Below are 18,637 nucleotides of genomic sequence, written 5' to 3' on the forward strand. Positions count from 1 at the left end.
ATAACGCTGTCGGCTCGGTTTTTTTCTGCTACCGAGCACTGGAGTGCGAACGATAGTCAGAGACAACAAAACTTACCTACACTTGACTAGAGTTGGATAAAAGAGACTCAGCATTCCGTGGCTCCGTCTTCATGTACTCACTTCACGTTGTTCTACAATACGTAGCTATCCAGTGACTCTTGTCTCGCCAGCATTGATTAGCCCCACTGTGAGGACTAAATGTTGACTGAATACTCATTTAATTTTAGTTTTATCCTCAGCTTTACAATAAAATTGTAATCCGCACACCTATCTAATAACACAACTTGTTTGGTAACATTGTTTTCCTTATTCGAGCCATTGGTACACATTCATACATTTCCTCTCGTATTTTTTCAAGTTTATGTGTGATCATCTTTGTACTGATGTGCTGCCTATTGAGCGGGATATGGGATATGAAAGACAATAAACGTTAAGACTTATATGTTTATGAACATATGTGGTTGAAACGTAGTTTGTTGTAGCTTGCTCTCTCTTAAAATGTCGCAACACATGATGTAGGAGTAAAGCATCGGTAAGAGTGATACACGAACTTCCCTCGCGATCTAAGAACTGTCACGGCGCACTGTTTGTTGTTATTTTTCAACTTATGCCGAGCGTTCTGACCACCTCAAGCAATTTCACTAACAACACTACCTCTTTTGCAAGGCACTATATCCGTAAGATCACCAATCTGCCTGCAACAAGTAGTTTCGCGGTGTTTGCACTCATGAACGACCGCTCATATTTTAGGCCTGAGTATGGAGTATTTCCTTCATACTTTGGTCCATATGGGATTACTAATATTCATGAACGGTACGAGAGGTAGAAGTGACAAAACTCCAGCTTACAGTCAATGCAACTTCACCTATCGATAGGGCGGCTCAAAAACAACCCCAACCAGCCTGTGAAGATCAGTCGATTTTGATTAGCTAGTAACAACATACGTGTATACTGTAAAAACCGCTATGAAACCCGGGAAAAACTCACCTATCATGCATTTAGTGTAGTTCCGCGGAACATTCCTGTAGTTTTTTGGAGAAAAAATAAGGCACGTTCTCTTACTAATGGCTCTCAAAAAGCTCACTGCAGTGCAAAGACAACTTGTTGTGCAAAGTTCCTTCATTCAAATCCATAAGACCTTTACTACCGGGTGCAGTGATCGCTGCCGCAATTCAGTTCTGGAGCTAAAGTACCCAGGTAAACATGTATGGTTCTTCGTATTCAGTTATATATGCGCGGTCGGGGTTCTAAAATCATGAATAAATAAGCGACTGAATCAATTTTTATGATTTTGTCGTGGGTTGTATGCGCTGGAGTCCAAGTTGCATCTTTTTCCTTAACACTCCTTGTACAAACACGCATTTTTCATTAATTTCACCTACTATTTGGTTTGCTGCATTTTACGTCGCAAGTTTAGCAGGTTGATGACAAATAGTACAAAGAAAAATTGGTTTATGATATGATTTTTCTCTTACCACGAATCATGATTGCTGAAATTTACTTGAATTAGCAATATCGTTCCCCCAAACATCCAACAGTTCTATGACCGTTCCTATGGTGAATACAACTCCTGCAGTGACAGGAGTATTTTTTGCCAAGTAGCGCGCATATTCCAAACATGAGGAATCTGAGGTGGCGAATTCTTCCATCAAGATTTTCTAATCTATTTTTTCACCACATGTGATGGACGGAATGCAAGTTTGGTACATATATGACGTTTCTCGAAAGCATAATGAAACTCACTTATGTACAAATTTGACGAGCCCCAAGATGAACAAGGCCAATCGAAAACTAGTGTTCTTCAGCAAGAAAAGATACTAGAGATTCTCGAAAATTGTACCAATCGAGACTGCATTTGGCAGCAATTTCCTTTAAAGAACATCGCAAACGCGACGGATTCAGGTGACATTCAGTTGTCTACGGTCAACATCGGATAGGCTCCGCAAAATTTTGCAAACGGTTATTCAGTGTTTTGATGAGTCAGGCACCAAATTCAATGTTGGGCACAACAGAACAGATAGCTGATGACTGAACAAGTAAGCAGTAACCCTGATTGCTTTAGTATTAGCAAGAGCGAAATGCAACTGAGTGACCTAGGGAGCCATTAAACCCGGAAAATACCACCGCACCATATTTCGGTGGAAACTGTGATCGAGGTGACTATGTGCTGCTGCAAAGCTTCTCGGTAAACTAAATTCCTTTGCTTTAAAGCGAACAGCAACAAGCGTAGCGAAAAAATCATGTGACGAGCTTCATTGATGACACAGAAAAAAAGACACTTCGCTGCGCCATTTCTGGGATTTCAGTCCGGTAATTTTTGTTTATTAGTCCATTTGAAGATTGACACTTCTAGCAGAAGGTAGTGTTTCTAAACGAACTAGAAAACCAGGTCGGATTTTAATTCATGTCCTGCTCCGTGATCTTCACATACAGACCGCGTCGTCCCCAACGAAACACTGGTAGATAGCTACTAGGCAGTGCAGTAAATCAGACACTTATTGCCTATGATCATTCTATTCCAACCCTGTCACCCGTGAGATTGATTTATAAACATGTCATAATCACTCTCAATTCTGCGTGAGTCGGTATATCCGTGACCAGATAAATGTCTCGACTGTCAGAGACATAAAAAAATGAAGCACAGCACAATAAACGTTTCTGCTCGTTGTGACCGATTTTGCGAACAGTTTTTTTCGTTCCCTTTCTACATAATTATCTTGCTATTTCATGTGTTACTTTATGATATTTCCCGGTAAATGGAATGATCGAGAATTAGGCTTGCTGACCACCAATTATGCGTAGCTTAGAGAACTTGCAGCGTGTTGGACGCAACTAATTGATGCTTGTTTACGTGAAAGGGTATAAAGACTTTGTGCGCAATTTCGTCACCGTTATCCTTATCATGCGTTTTCTTGGACCACACACACAATCTCCCAGATATTGGATATGGGGCGCGCTAAGAGGAAATGAGTTAAAGACGATCGTTTCATGTTATTTAATTACGTTGTTTGTCCTATTCAGGCGGAAGAACCGATGGTTTATGCACGAGGTGTGCGATCGGTTCATCCGAATCGGTTAGCCAACCAGGCAATAATATCCTACGCCAAATAAAAGCAAACTTAAAAACACGTTAACCTACTTCGGAAACATTGGAACTGAATTTGGAGAGTCTTAACTCTCACCTGGCCCGATTTTGTTCAACCAGAAATAACTGATATGCATCCTCGTGTTATTCAGCTCGCAGTGTCAGTGTTCAGCATCACTGCCCTGTAAACATAATTTGCTAAATCCGGAATAAAGATACACGACGAAAGGGATCTGAATACAAACTGGCAAGAAGACCGGTACTGGCTTCGATGCATGCACTGAAAGAATCATATAGGCAGCACACTTGAAGCCCGGTAACATAGAAAGTGCTTGGAGTTTTCGCAACCACTCTCCTACCTCTCAGATTGATCAGTAGCTTACCATTTCGTTCCTAGGTACACTTTGCATTGTAGTGGGAAATGACACGCATTTTAGTAGACGATCTCTTTGCATGTTCAGTACTTGACGAAGTAACTGCAGCTTGCGGTGCTGGATACAATTTGCGGCCATGTTCCTTGTTGTACAACAGAAAAATCGTTTAAAAAGTGTCTACTAAGGGAATCATTGGCACTTTACTACATACCCTGAGATCGTTGAAGCGTAGTTACGAGAAACCTGATGATATCTCATTTCCGTGGTCAGCAGAGGTAAGGAATCCACAACAAATCACTGTGATTAAATTGCACCGAGACATAACAGCCTCACCATCCTTACGCGACTAGCTGATCAATACAGACTCTGTCGCTAAAATGTGTGCACAAGTTGTCTGAGCAATCAATCTGGACAATCGGGCCAAACTTCGATGGAACTTGGCATACGAATCTCAGAATAGCAAAGGTAGAGTCCCCGTGTGACAAAGATGCTCGGTGAAAGACCTAACAGCGACGGTGAACACTGTCGTTCTATTGTATGAATATGTGACCCAAGCATAACTATTTCATAAGTAATTTTCAACTAACTTTGCGTCACGGTGATTACCCTTAGCCAATGAAAACCCAGTGTTCCTCCTACAAAGTACACGCCTATCCCATAATTTGAAAACGAGTAAACACTTCTGATTTCGAGCAATGTTTGGTTGAAACTAGGAAACATTCCTCAATCATGATAATTCCATCTCCGAGCTGGGTAATCTAAGTTCAGACGTTTCATCTACAGTCGATTTGATATCATCAGTCCGTTGTTAAGCAACGAACAAACAATGACCATTTACGCTACCTAGCTATCAATATTCTCCTCACTGGTATTTCCTTCTGTAGAAGATAGTGATGTATGAGACCACGCGGCCCTCAAAACATGTTATAAGGTGGTTCCCAAAGGGAACCTCGCTCAGCATCTAGGTTTGCAATAACGTTGGTTACCCAAGCAGATAACCGATCCCCTGGGCCATCAGTAGCTTATTGGAGACACAGAAGGATGTTCATGCAAACCATCTTGGAGTAATATCACTGAGGTTGTGTTGAATAGAACCATCTCAGATTGATCAGTAGCTTACCATTTCGTTCCTAGGTACACTTTGCATTGTAGTGGGAAATGACACGCATTTTAGTAGACGATCTCTTTGCATGTTCAGTACTTGACGAAGTAACTGCAGCTTGCGGTGCTGGATACAATTTGCGGCCATGTTCCTTGTTGTACAACAGAAAAATCGTTTAAAAAGTGTCTACTAAGGGAATCATTGGCACTTTACTACATACCCTGAGATCGTTGAAGCGTAGTTACGAGAAACCTGATGATATCTCATTTCCGTGGTCAGCAGAGGTAAGGAATCCACAACAAATCACTGTGATTAAATTGCACCGAGACATAACAGCCTCACCATCCTTACGCGACTAGCTGATCAATACAGACTCTGTCGCTAAAATGTGTGCACAAGTTGTCTGAGCAATCAATCTGGACAATCGGGCCAAACTTCGATGGAACTTGGCATACGAATCTCAGAATAGCAAAGGTAGAGTCCCCGTGTGACAAAGATGCTCGGTGAAAGACCTAACAGCGACGGTGAACACTGTCGTTCTATTGTATGAATATGTGACCCAAGCATAACTATTTCATAAGTAATTTTCAACTAACTTTGCGTCACGGTGATTACCCTTAGCCAATGAAAACCCAGTGTTCCTCCTACAAAGTACACGCCTATCCCATAATTTGAAAACGAGTAAACACTTCTGATTTCGAGCAATGTTTGGTTGAAACTAGGAAACATTCCTCAATCATGATAATTCCATCTCCGAGCTGGGTAATCTAAGTTCAGACGTTTCATCTACAGTCGATTTGATATCATCAGTCCGTTGTTAAGCAACGAACAAACAATGACCATTTACGCTACCTAGCTATCAATATTCTCCTCACTGGTATTTCCTTCTGTAGAAGATAGTGATGTATGAGACCACGCGGCCCTCAAAACATGTTATAAGGTGGTTCCCAAAGGGAACCTCGCTCAGCATCTAGGTTTGCAATAACGTTGGTTACCCAAGCAGATAACCGATCCCCTGGGCCATCAGTAGCTTATTGGAGACACAGAAGGATGTTCATGCAAACCATCTTGGAGTAATATCACTGAGGTTGTGTTGAATAGAACCATCCTCATTTATGTTTTACCAAACGACAGATACGGTTGATGGCTACATTTGGGTCATTTCTTGATGAGATAGAGTTTACCAAGATACTGTGATGATGCGAATCACAAATGATGAGCGTTTATTGTTCCCTCATTTATGTTTTACCAAACGACAGATATGGTTGATGGCTACATTTGGCTCATTTCTTGATGAGATAGTTTACTAAGACACTGTGATGATACGACTCGCAAATGATGAGCGTCTATTTTTGATTTGTGTTTGCAGTCACAATTAGCGAATAAAGAACTAAGACAAATGTATCTTTGCAAATTTGTTCTGGGGGAAGTAAACGGATTGAACAAAACTGACAACCAAGCTTGATCTCAGTCACGTGGGAATAAAGGAGAGTTGGCTACTTTCCTGGCGCTATCAATAGCTGACAGGACTACGATGTCTGTAGGTACACTAGTGGGATACTATACTATGAAAGTTGGCCTCGGGTGAGCAGAATGACCGTTGGCTTTGATGCAGGGTTCCCGGTAATTTCCCAGAGAGCTGCAACCCAACAGGATGGACGCACAGTGACAGAAATATTCGGCCCCACTCCCCAACAAAGACCATGCTCCTTACGTAACACTAGACTCACAATACCGGCCTTCTCGACTGATACTGACGTTTCCAATTTTTCCTGTCAAGAAAGCTATCTGGTACCTTCCCGAGACACTCTGACAACCCTAGTGATTCATTAGCCAGCTTGTATACTATGTGCCAGGAACATCGCGGACATAGTCGCTGATGCAATTTAGAAAGAACTTGATGTTCAGGAACAATTCTGGGGACAGGCAGCAGAAGGAACGTATTCCCAACGTCAAAATACATGACAAAACCGGTCCAAGCAGGTGAACCGCCTGCTGTTCTGAAAGTCGTTGGCATTCGAAAGTATAGTTGCGGACCCACAGGCCGTCCCCATAATGCTAGAAGGCATTGCACTCCACTTGTCGATGTTTTGTTTATCCATCCAGGCCAAATTAAAGGAGCCGTTTTTTGACCACTGATCCAGTAAGTGCTGCCGTTTTCGTCGTGACAATACAGTCGAAATAGTAAAGATTAACGCTCAGCACACTTTGTCTCTTATTCCGAAACTGCATAATTCATTTCAATAACCTGGTGCACTTTTACAAATTTCTTTTTACGTCATCCAGAAATAATATCCTATTACAGTTTAAGAAAATGACTCCACAATCAACACAGTAGTAAATAATGTTTTAAGTAAAATTTCCGAATGCGACAACTATAAAACCGTCGAATTTAACTACAATTTGAAAATCCTTGGCGTGAATAATATGTTTTGGATGGACATGCCTTGTGTACCTAACCACAAATTTTACAGCTCTTTGGAGGTATTTTACCGCACTGCACGGGATGCGCCCTTGGTATTCGTGGAACATATGCTAGGCTCCCAATGGGATTACAGTTTCTGTAACAAAAAACGGTTTGTTTCCAAATCGAATGCCATTTGCATACCACACTGTTTGCAGTGGAAACGGGGTTATGTGGAGCAGGCACGTTCCTTCCCCACGTGATGTAAACTATCACGACTCTAACCGCAGATTTTTATGCTGAAGACCGCGTGCATGCCATGTCTATTTTTGGAGTCACACACCCACCTTTCTGATGCACGTCCTTTTTATGGGGAATGAACATAAATGACAAAGGCAAAGCAACAACCTATGGTACTTTACTACCTGGCTGTGGAGTTAATTAGAGCCTAGAACAGAAATAACTCTCTCGGTACAAATGAAACAGCATTTTCCCCAATGCGCTGCCAAATTCCTACACGTGTTGTACCGATCTGGGTTGACAGGCATATTATTAGTCAAAACTCTCCACTTGCTGAGGTCCTGGAAATTCGCCTACGAAGTTTTTTCTGATTGAGAAGTTTTTACGCACCATTTCCTTGGTGGAAATGAAATATTTTCCTACTAAATTATAGAAGCGATCAGCAGATTGATTTTTGACGTATCCGCGCAAATTTTACCCGAAGGTGTCCACGAGCGTCCAGAGATTGCACTGGGTAAATGTTCCTTTACATCATTGCTATTCATACTGAATTTTCACAATAAAAGTGACTGAATATGCTGTGACATGTTTGTAATTCCCAGGGACACCTTACTTTTATATCCATCAATGCATACTATGGACTGTTTATGGCATTTGAAATGTCCGATCGAAGCGAGCAGTTCAGATAGTTGCGAAGTTATGGCAGCTGCAGAGTCCACCAATACTGAATTAACGAGATTTCCATTCCTTTCTCCTTTGAAAGTGAGAACTTCCAGAGAGCCGTATAACTTTCCTTTACGGACCGTAAATAATATTATTTGGCCACACATGGCCAATCATCAGAGTGATAAACTTAGGATTAATTTCAAGGAATACACTCATTTGCAAATCGATTTGGTTTTCATGAGAGACTCAACTGAATCTCTCGTCTATGATATTCTACAACTGAATGTGCGGCATACAAGCCGCCTCATGATTCAGTGGGCACAATATTCAAGATATCGCAGCATATTTTCAAAAAGGTAACCACTCACAAGATTGCTGCAAACTCTTCGATAGCCCACGACCGGTTTCGCCCTTCTTGGGGCTCATCAGATAGGCGTATTCCCCGAGTTGTAGAATATCATAAACGAGAGATTCAGCTGAGTCTCTCGTGAAAACCAAATTTATTTACAAATCGGTGTATTTCTCGGAAACAGTCCAATTTGGGTTCAAGTAAAACACAAGATTGACGGAAACTCGTAGACTGCGCCTACCTGGTGAGCCCGAAGAGGGGCAAAACCGGTGGTGGGCTGCCGAATATTTTTCAGCAACATTGTGAGTAGTTTCCTTTGGAATTAATTTGTTCACTAAATGCTGCTCCCAGGCTTTCCACCACCAGCACACACAGTAAAGCAGGATGGAAGTAGCTGAGGAAGTTGAAAATGTCGTTGCTGGCGAATTCGGCCCCCAGTGATATCCGAAAACGACAAACGCCGAATTGTATCAAGCGAAATTCTAAATGCCTGTCAGTTTGATAAGTGATTTTTATCCTGCTTCTTTACAGTAATTTATTTGTGGTAATCAAGGTGAAGGCCCTAAAAATAAACAAAATAAAATAAAATACCGGACCAGACATAATATTCATTCGTTGGATATCTACCACGCCACCCGAAGAAAGAAAAAGGGGTGATTAGCAGCGAAGTGTCCAATGATAGAAAGGAATAATTGAGATGCCGGGGTTGTATTCGAACCAGGAAACTTCTGACCAGTAAATTTGCGTCTTAATCTCTAAGCCATCTTGAGTTCATAAGAACCATACAAAAAAATCTAAGACATCCATTTTTTCATTATCAAATATGAAGGATATGTTCACTAATTACCTCATCTATGCTGAAAGCCCACTCTGATACCGAATGGCTTTCGGCTTATCTGCTGAACTTTCAATGCCTTCCGCTTTTGAGTTCACCTGTTTGACAGCAGGTCGAAAAACCGAATAGAGAATTCTTTATTATCAAGTACATTCCCGATAGGACACGTAACTGATTTTTGTGAATGCTGGATCTACTTGACTTCCAGCTGCAGTGGATGAGGTGCATTTAGGTGGCGTGATTAGGAGGTGAGCCGTGACCCTGTTTAGAACGGTCAGCACAAGGTTCAGTACGGTTTCCGGCCCCCGATTTGATGGCACAATCATCCCATCTTTGTAATCCAACAAAAGATTCCTAATTATACAGTTAAACGAAATAAATGACTTGTGCAATGTCCGGGCTCCACAGACACATTTAAGGCATTTTCGTGTAAACATCCTATGAAAAAAAGATGTGAACAAGACGTGATCTTTTTTTCTAATGCACCACTCATAATGTTGCCAAATACTCCTCGACAGCCCACGACCGGTTTCGCTCTCCTTGGGGCTCATCAGGTATCTCGAATATCGTAGCGACTGGAACATGCCTGGTGCAGCACTTTCAGTTGCCTGGAAACATCAGAACCAAGAGATTCAGCTGAGTTCCAGGTTAGTCTCTCAAAAAAAAAACCAATTAGTTTGCAATTGAGTGTATATTCGCTAAGTTCATGCAATTTAGTTTCAATCAGATCATAAGGTTGACGAAATCTCGGGAGTTGCGCCTACCTGATGAGCCCCAATAAAGGCAAAACCGGTCGTGGAGTTTTCAGCAACCTTATGAGTAGTGCATTACAAAATATATATGTATCGCGATATCTCAAAAATCGTAGCGACTGAAACATGAGGCGGTCTGGTGCAGCACATTCAGTTGCTTGGAATCATCAAAACCGAAGGATTCAGCTGGGTTCCAGGTGAGTCTCTCTCGCTAGACGTGATTTTGTTTTGATCGACTCTTACAGCAGTGGACTGGCGAGTGGCGCATTATATTCCCCCTCTTCCAGATTGGCTGGTTATAAAGTCGATTTAATACTCTGAGTGGGCAATATATGCTGCACTACTGAACACTCCAAAATGAGCAATCAGATGGTGACATTTTGTTATTAAAGACTTAATGTTGGCAAGCACAAATCCGTTGAATGGCTTTCAAATGATCCTCATGTTGTACATCCAGGAACCGGGAATACCACTACAACAAACCAGATCAACTGAATTTCGTCGACATGACTAGTTTATCTAATTAGGTTATAAGGACGTGGTCTTGTTTTCTGACTGGAGGCTGAGCATTTTTTCGGATTCGAGACATGGTAACAATTGTTCAGTTTATATACATTGCCTTCGAATCGGCGGTAGGAATTCACTCGTTTCATTTTTTTTCTATCCAGTCTGGTGGCTACCACACAGTTCGCATACTCAAATGACCACAAACCTTTAAGCTGAACGAGTCACGTTGTCACATCATGCAGATAACATACAAACAAAATAGCCTAGACTAGTGATCGATACTTGCGCGCATTAAAGCTTTTTCTTGTCAAGTAAACTTTATTCTATTCAGACTAGACTTTGTATGTACCTTGATCCACCATAGCCGGATTGAACAAAGTCTCGAAAAAGCTCGTAGAAATGCGTGTTCCTCTTCGTGTAATTCTGTTTACAATTTCGATAGACGCCACGGCTCAAGGCGGTACAAGTCCGCGTAAACCGACGGCTTTCCGCATCGCCGCACAGTTTGCATCGTTCTTGTAAAGCCTTTGCTGTTTCCTCTCTCGTGTGAATAAGAAAGCATGTTTTATGGACCGTTTGTAACACTCGAAACACTTGAAGTCAAGTGAAGCCTCGGAAGGTTCCGCATATCACGATTTATCTGACAAATCTAATTCTACTTTCTAACATGCTGGGTAGATTAAATTGACTTTTCAATTGATTGTAAAATGTGCCTTGCGAAATCCGTTAGGGGGTTCTCCCAATTCAGGATTATGTAGAAAGTGTAAATGGTTTCCTTAAAAAACCTAACTAGCGTATATAGCCAAAAACATTTAACAGACTACTATTTGAGATTGTAAACTAGATTTGGGTGAGTAGGCTATCACACATACACAAAATCCGTTGTCTCTGTGTGGGGAAACTTTGTGTCTCCAGCAAAAAAGAGGCAAACTCTTGTAAGTAAAATGGTCGTACCGGTGAAATTTAACACAAGGTAACATGGCCTTGACAGGATGTCCTGAGTAATGCTGGACCAATTTCCCTAATGCTTCCGTACCAGTATGGGCCAGTGATTTGGGATTTTGGAAACTGTTGTCCTTGTCGTGGAGATATTTCACTTTAAGTGGCCATAGACTGGACGCGTCAGAAGAGATCCATAGCAAATCGAAAATAATTGGCACTGCGAACAGCGCAAAACTGGGAAGTGGGAAACCTAGCATATTCAAACTTGCGGCCATATTTTCAGTTGCCACTCCTAGAAGTCATTTTTCACCGAGATTCTAATCATTTGCACGACTGTTTCTGTACAAAATACCCTTTGCTTGGATATCCTGGCTAAAATCATGCAAAGGTGTGGCAACTTTGGAACGTTAAGAAACGTATTCAGGGAAAGCAATATGCCATTCGTTTTTCCTAAGGAGTCCGGATACTTTGCAAGTGGTTTTGTTAATTAAAACAGCTATGGATTAGTTTACGCTCTCAGAAAATTGTGAAAATGATAAATTACCTATCAGTGTGACTGAGTTTGGGAGTCACTGTTGGAGAATAACCGAACAAGCAAGACTCTAACAAGCTTCTACTCACTGTAAAGGCAGCAACAAAGAGCTATCTAATTAAAAAATGACATACGTGAAGCACGCACCTGCGCTATTGTCTTTCTAATGATAAGAATATCATGACATTTTGACGTAACCACTTAGTTCTACTAATGTAATTTTATACAAACTTATTATGGAAACTTTAAAGTCAAAATACGTACTAGAACAAAGTGTTATAAGCGGACTTTCCCCTCGCCGTGAACATCCTTATTCAGCGATTTCCTAAACCAATTAAATAAGAGTCATTTGGTACCCTATCTTGTCTTACTGACGACCCCAATGTTGCTGAATACCCTACGATGCTCCTTGACAGGTTTCGCTTTTCTTGACAATGGATGTATTTTTCGCTAATCAGTGCACTTGTGTTGAAATAATTAGGCTAGTTATGCGCTAATAAATTGCAGCAGTTCTCCTAATTTGGCCTATTTTATTGTTCAATAGGATTTGTCCACAACGATCAAAATATTTCCGTGGTTTCTCACCATCCTAAATTCTGATACGCATGCCGATGTTAGCACACGTGATCATGGAAATTTGATATTGCTGAGCTGATAAAACAGAGTTCGATTATGTGATCGCGTTAGTGAGATCTGATGTACCGGTTTCATAGGCTAAAAAAGTGGAGTTAAAAAGGTTTAACCCTCCTTCCTTTCTGCTTCAGAAACGTATGAAACGTCAAAATCTAAAAAAACTGTAAAATGTGGAAAGCGGATTACTAACTTTCCATTCCTCTTCCGTTTTACCAATTTAAGCCGCTAGATCACCCAGAATCGGATGTTCTCGCTCTCGTTTCTGCTATTGATAGTAACGACAGAACAAAATATCTTGTCTAACCTTGATGCATTTACCAAGTGCCGTTACTGAGACGTCAAATTCTAACTTTCCAACGATAGGGGGAATGACCGTCAATGACCAAAGTTGGCGCATCTCATCAACCCTTTCAGTTAATTTATCCATCCAAGAAACCTTCGATCGTATACAAGGAGATTCTCAGAAAATAACTACTTTGACCACAAACGTATTTCACCGCGTTTCGTCGTTAAAAGTTATCTTGGTTGCTTTTTCATAAAGGAAATTACTCACAAGGTTACTGGAAACTCCTCGACAGCCCACGACTGGTTTCGCTGTTCTTGGGACTCATCAGGTACGTGCAGTCCACGACTTTCCGCCAACCTTATGTTCTAATTGAACCAGAATTGGACTGTTCTCAAGAAATACACTAAGTTGCAAATCAATTTGGTTTTCGTGAGAAACTCAACTGAATCTCTCGTTTATGATATTCCAAAAATGAATGTGGTGCACACAGGCCGCCTCATAATTCGGTTGGCGAGATATTCGAGATATAGCAGTATATTTTCATAAAAGAAACTACTAAAGAACAGTCCAATTTGGGTTCAAGTAGAACATAAGTTTGATGGAAACTCGGAAGCTGCGCCTACCTGATGAGCCCCAAGAAGGGCGAAACCGGTGGTGGGCTGTCGAATAGTTTTTAGCAACCTTGTGAGTAGTCACCCTTATGAACATATACTGCGATATCTCAAATAGCTCGCCAACCAAATCATGAGGCGGCCTGTGTGCACCACGTTCAGTTGTAGAATATCATAAACGAGAGATTCAGTTGAGTCTCTTGAGAAAACCAAACTGATTTGCAAAGTAGTGTAGATCTTTCTGGCTTCTTGAAATGATGCGGACTCACTTCCGTTTGTCAGCCGTTGGTCTCTGTGGCATACACGTCTGGATAATCCTAAGGCAGAGCTTGCTCAAAATTTCCTTTGCCTTCATGCAACTAGAGAGGTCCTTGTGTAAAAAAAAATATTTCGCATCTCCCGCTGCACCCATTTCAGTGAAAGGTTGTTATGGCGACGGTCCAGGATATTTTATTTTAGACAGCGGAGCCGAATGACAGTGGCGTCTTGTTTTGCTGTTTGTCTAGCCATGCCACATAGCTTTCTTGCATCATACCAGACCTGTAAGGATAACCTCCATCGTCAGATTGGCATACTGACAATACTTCTTTAGTTTCGTATCGAAATCACCGCACAATTACCCCAACAATGGCCTAGAGCATTAGAAATCACAATTTCTTTATGCATGTGTATGCTTGGTACGTCAAGGGCAATGGATCACTTCCCGATTGATAAAACGTTCGTGAACGTGACGTGCAACCACAATCCAACATTTGCGATGAAAAAAAGGTGGAAGCCACTGGGTCGTTTGTTATGGTGATCCACGAGGACTACTGATTCAAGAACACGCACCGTTGTTCCAGTTTTGATCTAACCAATCATGCTCTGAAGAGGAAGTTCAAATGCAAAATGGTCATGATACGTGTACGGGTGATCTGCAGGGTGGACGGTCATGACTCACGTACGGTTAGGAGAGGGTTGCTTGGTAATAGGGAAAATATATGAATTTTACAGTAGTAAAGGCTAAGCTACGAACTTGATATGATGTATTTTTGCTTCTTTGGACGAGAACTGTCCTTTTTCAACCCAGCAGATGTCACTCCATGCAGGTTTTATTTCAAACTACGTTGTAAATTTTGACGCAGCTCTGAAGGAGTAAAAGTAAACTTTGTCTCGCAGTCTTAGGTGCAAGCTTACTTACTCTGTGGGAAACTGCGAGGATGATATGCAAATAAGCCAGAAAGCGTATCTATTTTTGGAGTATGACGTCGGGAAATATGCGTACACACTCACTGAGTAAGCGTCATAACGATAAAACTACTTGCTAAATTTCGATGTGCCCATTTTATACTGTGGTCGAGTGTCATTGGCACTGTTGAGTTTGTTCGCGGGGCTTGAACCCTATGTTTGATGTCATACAAACACACATATTGCATAACGGCAAGATCCAGATCTCGTGGCACCTGAGACCGCTGCGCCTACAAGGCCAAACAATGCTGAATTATGAATTTCAAACTTATATTCCATCTACCCAGTTAGATAGCACATAAACTGAGAGATAAAACCTTTTCATGCAGTCTTAACGAGTGCACCTTAATTGAGGTTTCGTGACGCTTATTCATCCTTGATGGGACTCATGGGAACTGCGCATTAGGTTGCTGTATAAATCCAACGTATCAGGCGACCATTGGCCGTTCACGTACCCCTTTACATGCTTTCTACCGACTAGAGAATGTCGATCTTACAATAAGGCGTCTGTCCATCGGGTTACGGTTCACTGCTTCGTGGAAATCCCGGTTTCATCCAGTTGGAACAAGTTGAGTAGTAGACATAGTTTAGGCCTCTCATATCATGTATCGCGTGCTTATGTTGGGTAAACCCCCGTGGAAATCCTACTTATTTTACCATTCTCCACAGTCAAAGTAGAAACCGACTGGCTATTAGTGACGAAATCTATTGCTTGTACCAGAGTTGTGGAAATCCTACTTATTTTACCATTCTCCACAGTCAAAGTAGAAACCGACTGGCTATTAGTGACGAAATCTATTGCTTGTCACCAGAGTTGCTGATACGAGGGAAACTTCTTCAGATACGCACGCATTTTGGTCTTTTTCACTATGAAAGGCCGAAGCAGCATTGTAGAATGGAGCCTTCCAAGGGCTCCACATTAAACACCGTAATCCAGTATTGAAACAAATAGGTAATGATAAACACGTACCCCTGTCCGTTTGAAACAAATGTAGCCGAGGCTATACGGTTGGGTTGTTTTTAAAAACTAGTGAGATTTTTAGCAGCCAGATAATGTCATCTGCTGCCGGTCCAGGCTTGGAGCACACTTGTTGGCTTCGTCACTTACTGTTGTATGACAAAATCCATACAGCGCATGAAACGAATGTCTTTCAAGAGAATACAGGAGAATAACTTGTCTTGATATACATCCAGATCACGTAGTCCCGCCAGTAATTCAAAGAAGCCTCGCTTGAATGATACGAGTTTTGTGATTATTCAAATATTCTAGCATCACTCATCTTCCTATCCATCAACCTTCTCTACTTCCACTCCCTAATATTGATGTCCGACAAAAGCTGGGGCACTCAAGATTCAGTTACGCAACACAAGCTGTGCCAAAGAATGCGTCCATACATACACTGAGTACTCCATGATCTGCTGTCTGTTCACTGTCCACTCAGGCTAATTGCCGGTGAGGCAAGCAATTTTCACACTTTAACCGAGAGAATAAACCTTCCGTGTTCAGCTTGCATGAAGCACTAACGTTTAACTTTCGATCCCTTAATCTGTATTTCCCAGAAGAAAATATGTTGAGATAATATGTGTGCTGAATTTTTCAAATGGTTGTTATACATGATTATATCCTAAGAACTTTAGAGAAACGCGAAACTCACCCGAGGAAAACAATCACCCCGATCTTTTCAATATGGATTTTCAAAAGTTTCCAACTGCTTTGAACACCATTAATTTGTGCGTCGGTTAAAGAATCTAGACGAAGAAGAGCTGCGTTGTAATTATTTTTGAAGCATTCAATGTCCTCTTGAACACCGCAAGTTATGGGAATGTCTTTTTGGTCAAGCTGACTGCTAGAATTTTCCTCGGTCGGGGATGCTTTTCGTTCCACAGTCGTTGCGTTTGTTAGTGTCAAATCTTGTAGGCTTTTTTGTAGTCCACTGCTTCCGGAATTAGTTCTGAAAAGTCGTCTTATTTGACGCTTTAGACAAAGTAGAATGCGTGATCCCTGAGCGGATACATTGTCCTGAGTAATTTGTGTGTTATCCGTGTCTGAACATGCATCCCCGCTTGTCTGAAGGGGCCTCTGAGGATATTGTATAGAAGGCACAGAAATGAAGTCATCCGTTTCATTAGTATCAACTGACAGTATCGCTTCTTTACGGAGGGAACGAGGATATTGTTCACTGGTTTGCATGGCTTTTCTGGGAATCACATTATGATCTTAGCAAGCGCTGTATGGCAAGTGCCACTTAAACCGGGATCAACCAATAGAACTTTACTCCAGTCGTGTATTCTGACGGACCAATCAGAATTTGACGTTATTGTCAGCTGTGATTGCGCATCAGAAGAATGCTGTGTTGTTGAATGAGTTGATGCAAGGATTGAAAAAAATGCAAACAGTTTCACAATGTGATTAAACCAGCCAATGAGGAACCCAAAATTTGCAACAAGACATTCGTTCAAGGGTCGTAGTTGAATGTTTCAATGATGATTCCTCTGATTACAGCCTTGTAGACATTTAAAAGTGATAAACCGTGACTTGTCAGTTTCCAAAAATGAGTGTTTTCTGAGGATCCGGTTGTTTTCTACGCACAAACTGTGATACTATGCATAACTTATTTTCCGGTTTGCGTGAACGCATATTCTAGGACAGTTCGTCAATCACATGATACAACCCATGTATACATCATCCCTACACCACTAAGTTAGGCTGATCGTTTTTGTGGTTCGGCCATGAAGCACAATCCACGTGGGTCTCACAAGACACGGGTGAATCCAGTCCATGAACCACTAGGCAGAGAAGGCCACAAAACAGTTATTATTGTTGTAAAACTCGGGTTTTTGTCTACACATCTCCGTCTATGTGCACAAAACTTAAACCAAATTAAGGGCAGCTGGTTTCGAACAAGGTGAGCTGATATAAGTCTGTGATTTCCACTTACTAGGAAACTGTGTTCGATGTATTTCAAAACAAGGGAGCTTACAATCAGCAGCTATTATTAGAGGCCAAGTTAATGGCAATCCGCCCGCAGCTGACAGGCTCTCGTATGATAATGAAATATAAGTAAAGAAAAGCGTTCATCAATCTACAAATAGTAGCAACGCCGATCTTAATCCAGCTTATTTTTGGAAGTAGGGTGTAAACAATATAAATACGAGCTTTATGAAACATATTCCTCGTAAACGGGAGATTCATCTGAAATTCAAATAAGTTTGAAAAGACCTCAATCAAGATGGACGCATGCTTTTATTCGTTCTAGTGAACAGGGAAAATATATGAAGCCACTGACGAACGATGGAGCAAATTCTCGGTAACGACTTATATTCATTTGCGAGAAAACGGAGCTGAATATCACGTTTATGTAAAGGATTTCAGAAACTTCAAGTTTAACCTCATTCTCCGAAGAAAAGTGGATGTTTTGGTGGTCAATCATTAGGCCAGAGGTGAGTGCAACCGAATAAAACGCGTCCTGCCCTATCATATTCATCGAAGTATTTGAAAGTAATTTTGGGGTTTGCGGGATAGGTATTTTGTTCATAGCCACACCACTCCCGTTTGAACAGCTGTGTTCCTGTTCTGGAAGTAAATGGGTGCTTCAAATTTTTCACTATCCTCAGAAAACTACCAGTAAGCGGTAACCGCTAGGGGAGATTCCGGGGCCTCACACTTTAGATTCCGATTTTGAAGTGCGTCCTGATCGGTGGTTCACATACCCATTAGATGCTGTAAACCATCAAAGGCCTCAAAGTGAACTGGTAAAATAAAGCTCTAATGAACCACCTTTGGAATAGAAAAATATAAGTCGCTTGCAGGCCCCGACTGTCAAGGAATTATGTTTTCTACAAAGACGAAACAATAAGAGACATGAGAACCACCGAACTCTTGCACAAATGTGACGACTACAAAACTGGTCGCTTCAGAAACTGAGATGTCTTTAGAAATGTGCATTTTCGTTCCTCCCAAACGGTGTAATTGCCGGTCTACATAAATTGAAACGTACTATGATGCTGTGTTGCGCATGAAAATATACTGTTTTACAAGTAGTCACTAGTTGCCAGTGAATAGGCAGTAAG

At 41.4% G+C, this 18,637-nt stretch overlaps 2 protein-coding genes across 2 annotated transcripts in view; one reads left to right on the forward strand and one right to left on the reverse strand.

Annotated features, from left to right (window-relative positions):
• Window positions 1–16,757, reverse strand: part of T265_04650 (hypothetical protein) — a gene marked incomplete at both ends in the record, with an annotated part of 41,709 nt that extends 24,952 nt beyond the window's left edge. The window contains one exon of the mRNA XM_009169441.1: window positions 16,222–16,757. Coding sequence (XP_009167705.1) covers window positions 16,222–16,757 — 536 coding nt within the window. The remainder of the gene's footprint in view (window positions 1–16,221) is intronic.
• Window positions 9,955–13,097, forward strand: T265_04649 (hypothetical protein; the record flags this gene model as incomplete). Its single annotated transcript, XM_009169440.1, has 2 exons — window positions 9,955–10,025; window positions 12,875–13,097. The coding sequence occupies 2 exons, from the start codon at window positions 9,955–9,957 to the stop codon at window positions 13,095–13,097; spliced, it is 294 nt and encodes a 97-aa protein (XP_009167704.1).
• Window positions 16,758–18,637: the final 1,880 nt, after the last annotated feature.

The sequence above is a fragment of the Opisthorchis viverrini genome (assembly GCF_000715545.1).
Source record: "Opisthorchis viverrini unplaced genomic scaffold opera_v5_80, whole genome shotgun sequence".
NCBI lineage: Eukaryota > Metazoa > Platyhelminthes > Trematoda > Opisthorchiida > Opisthorchiidae > Opisthorchis > Opisthorchis viverrini.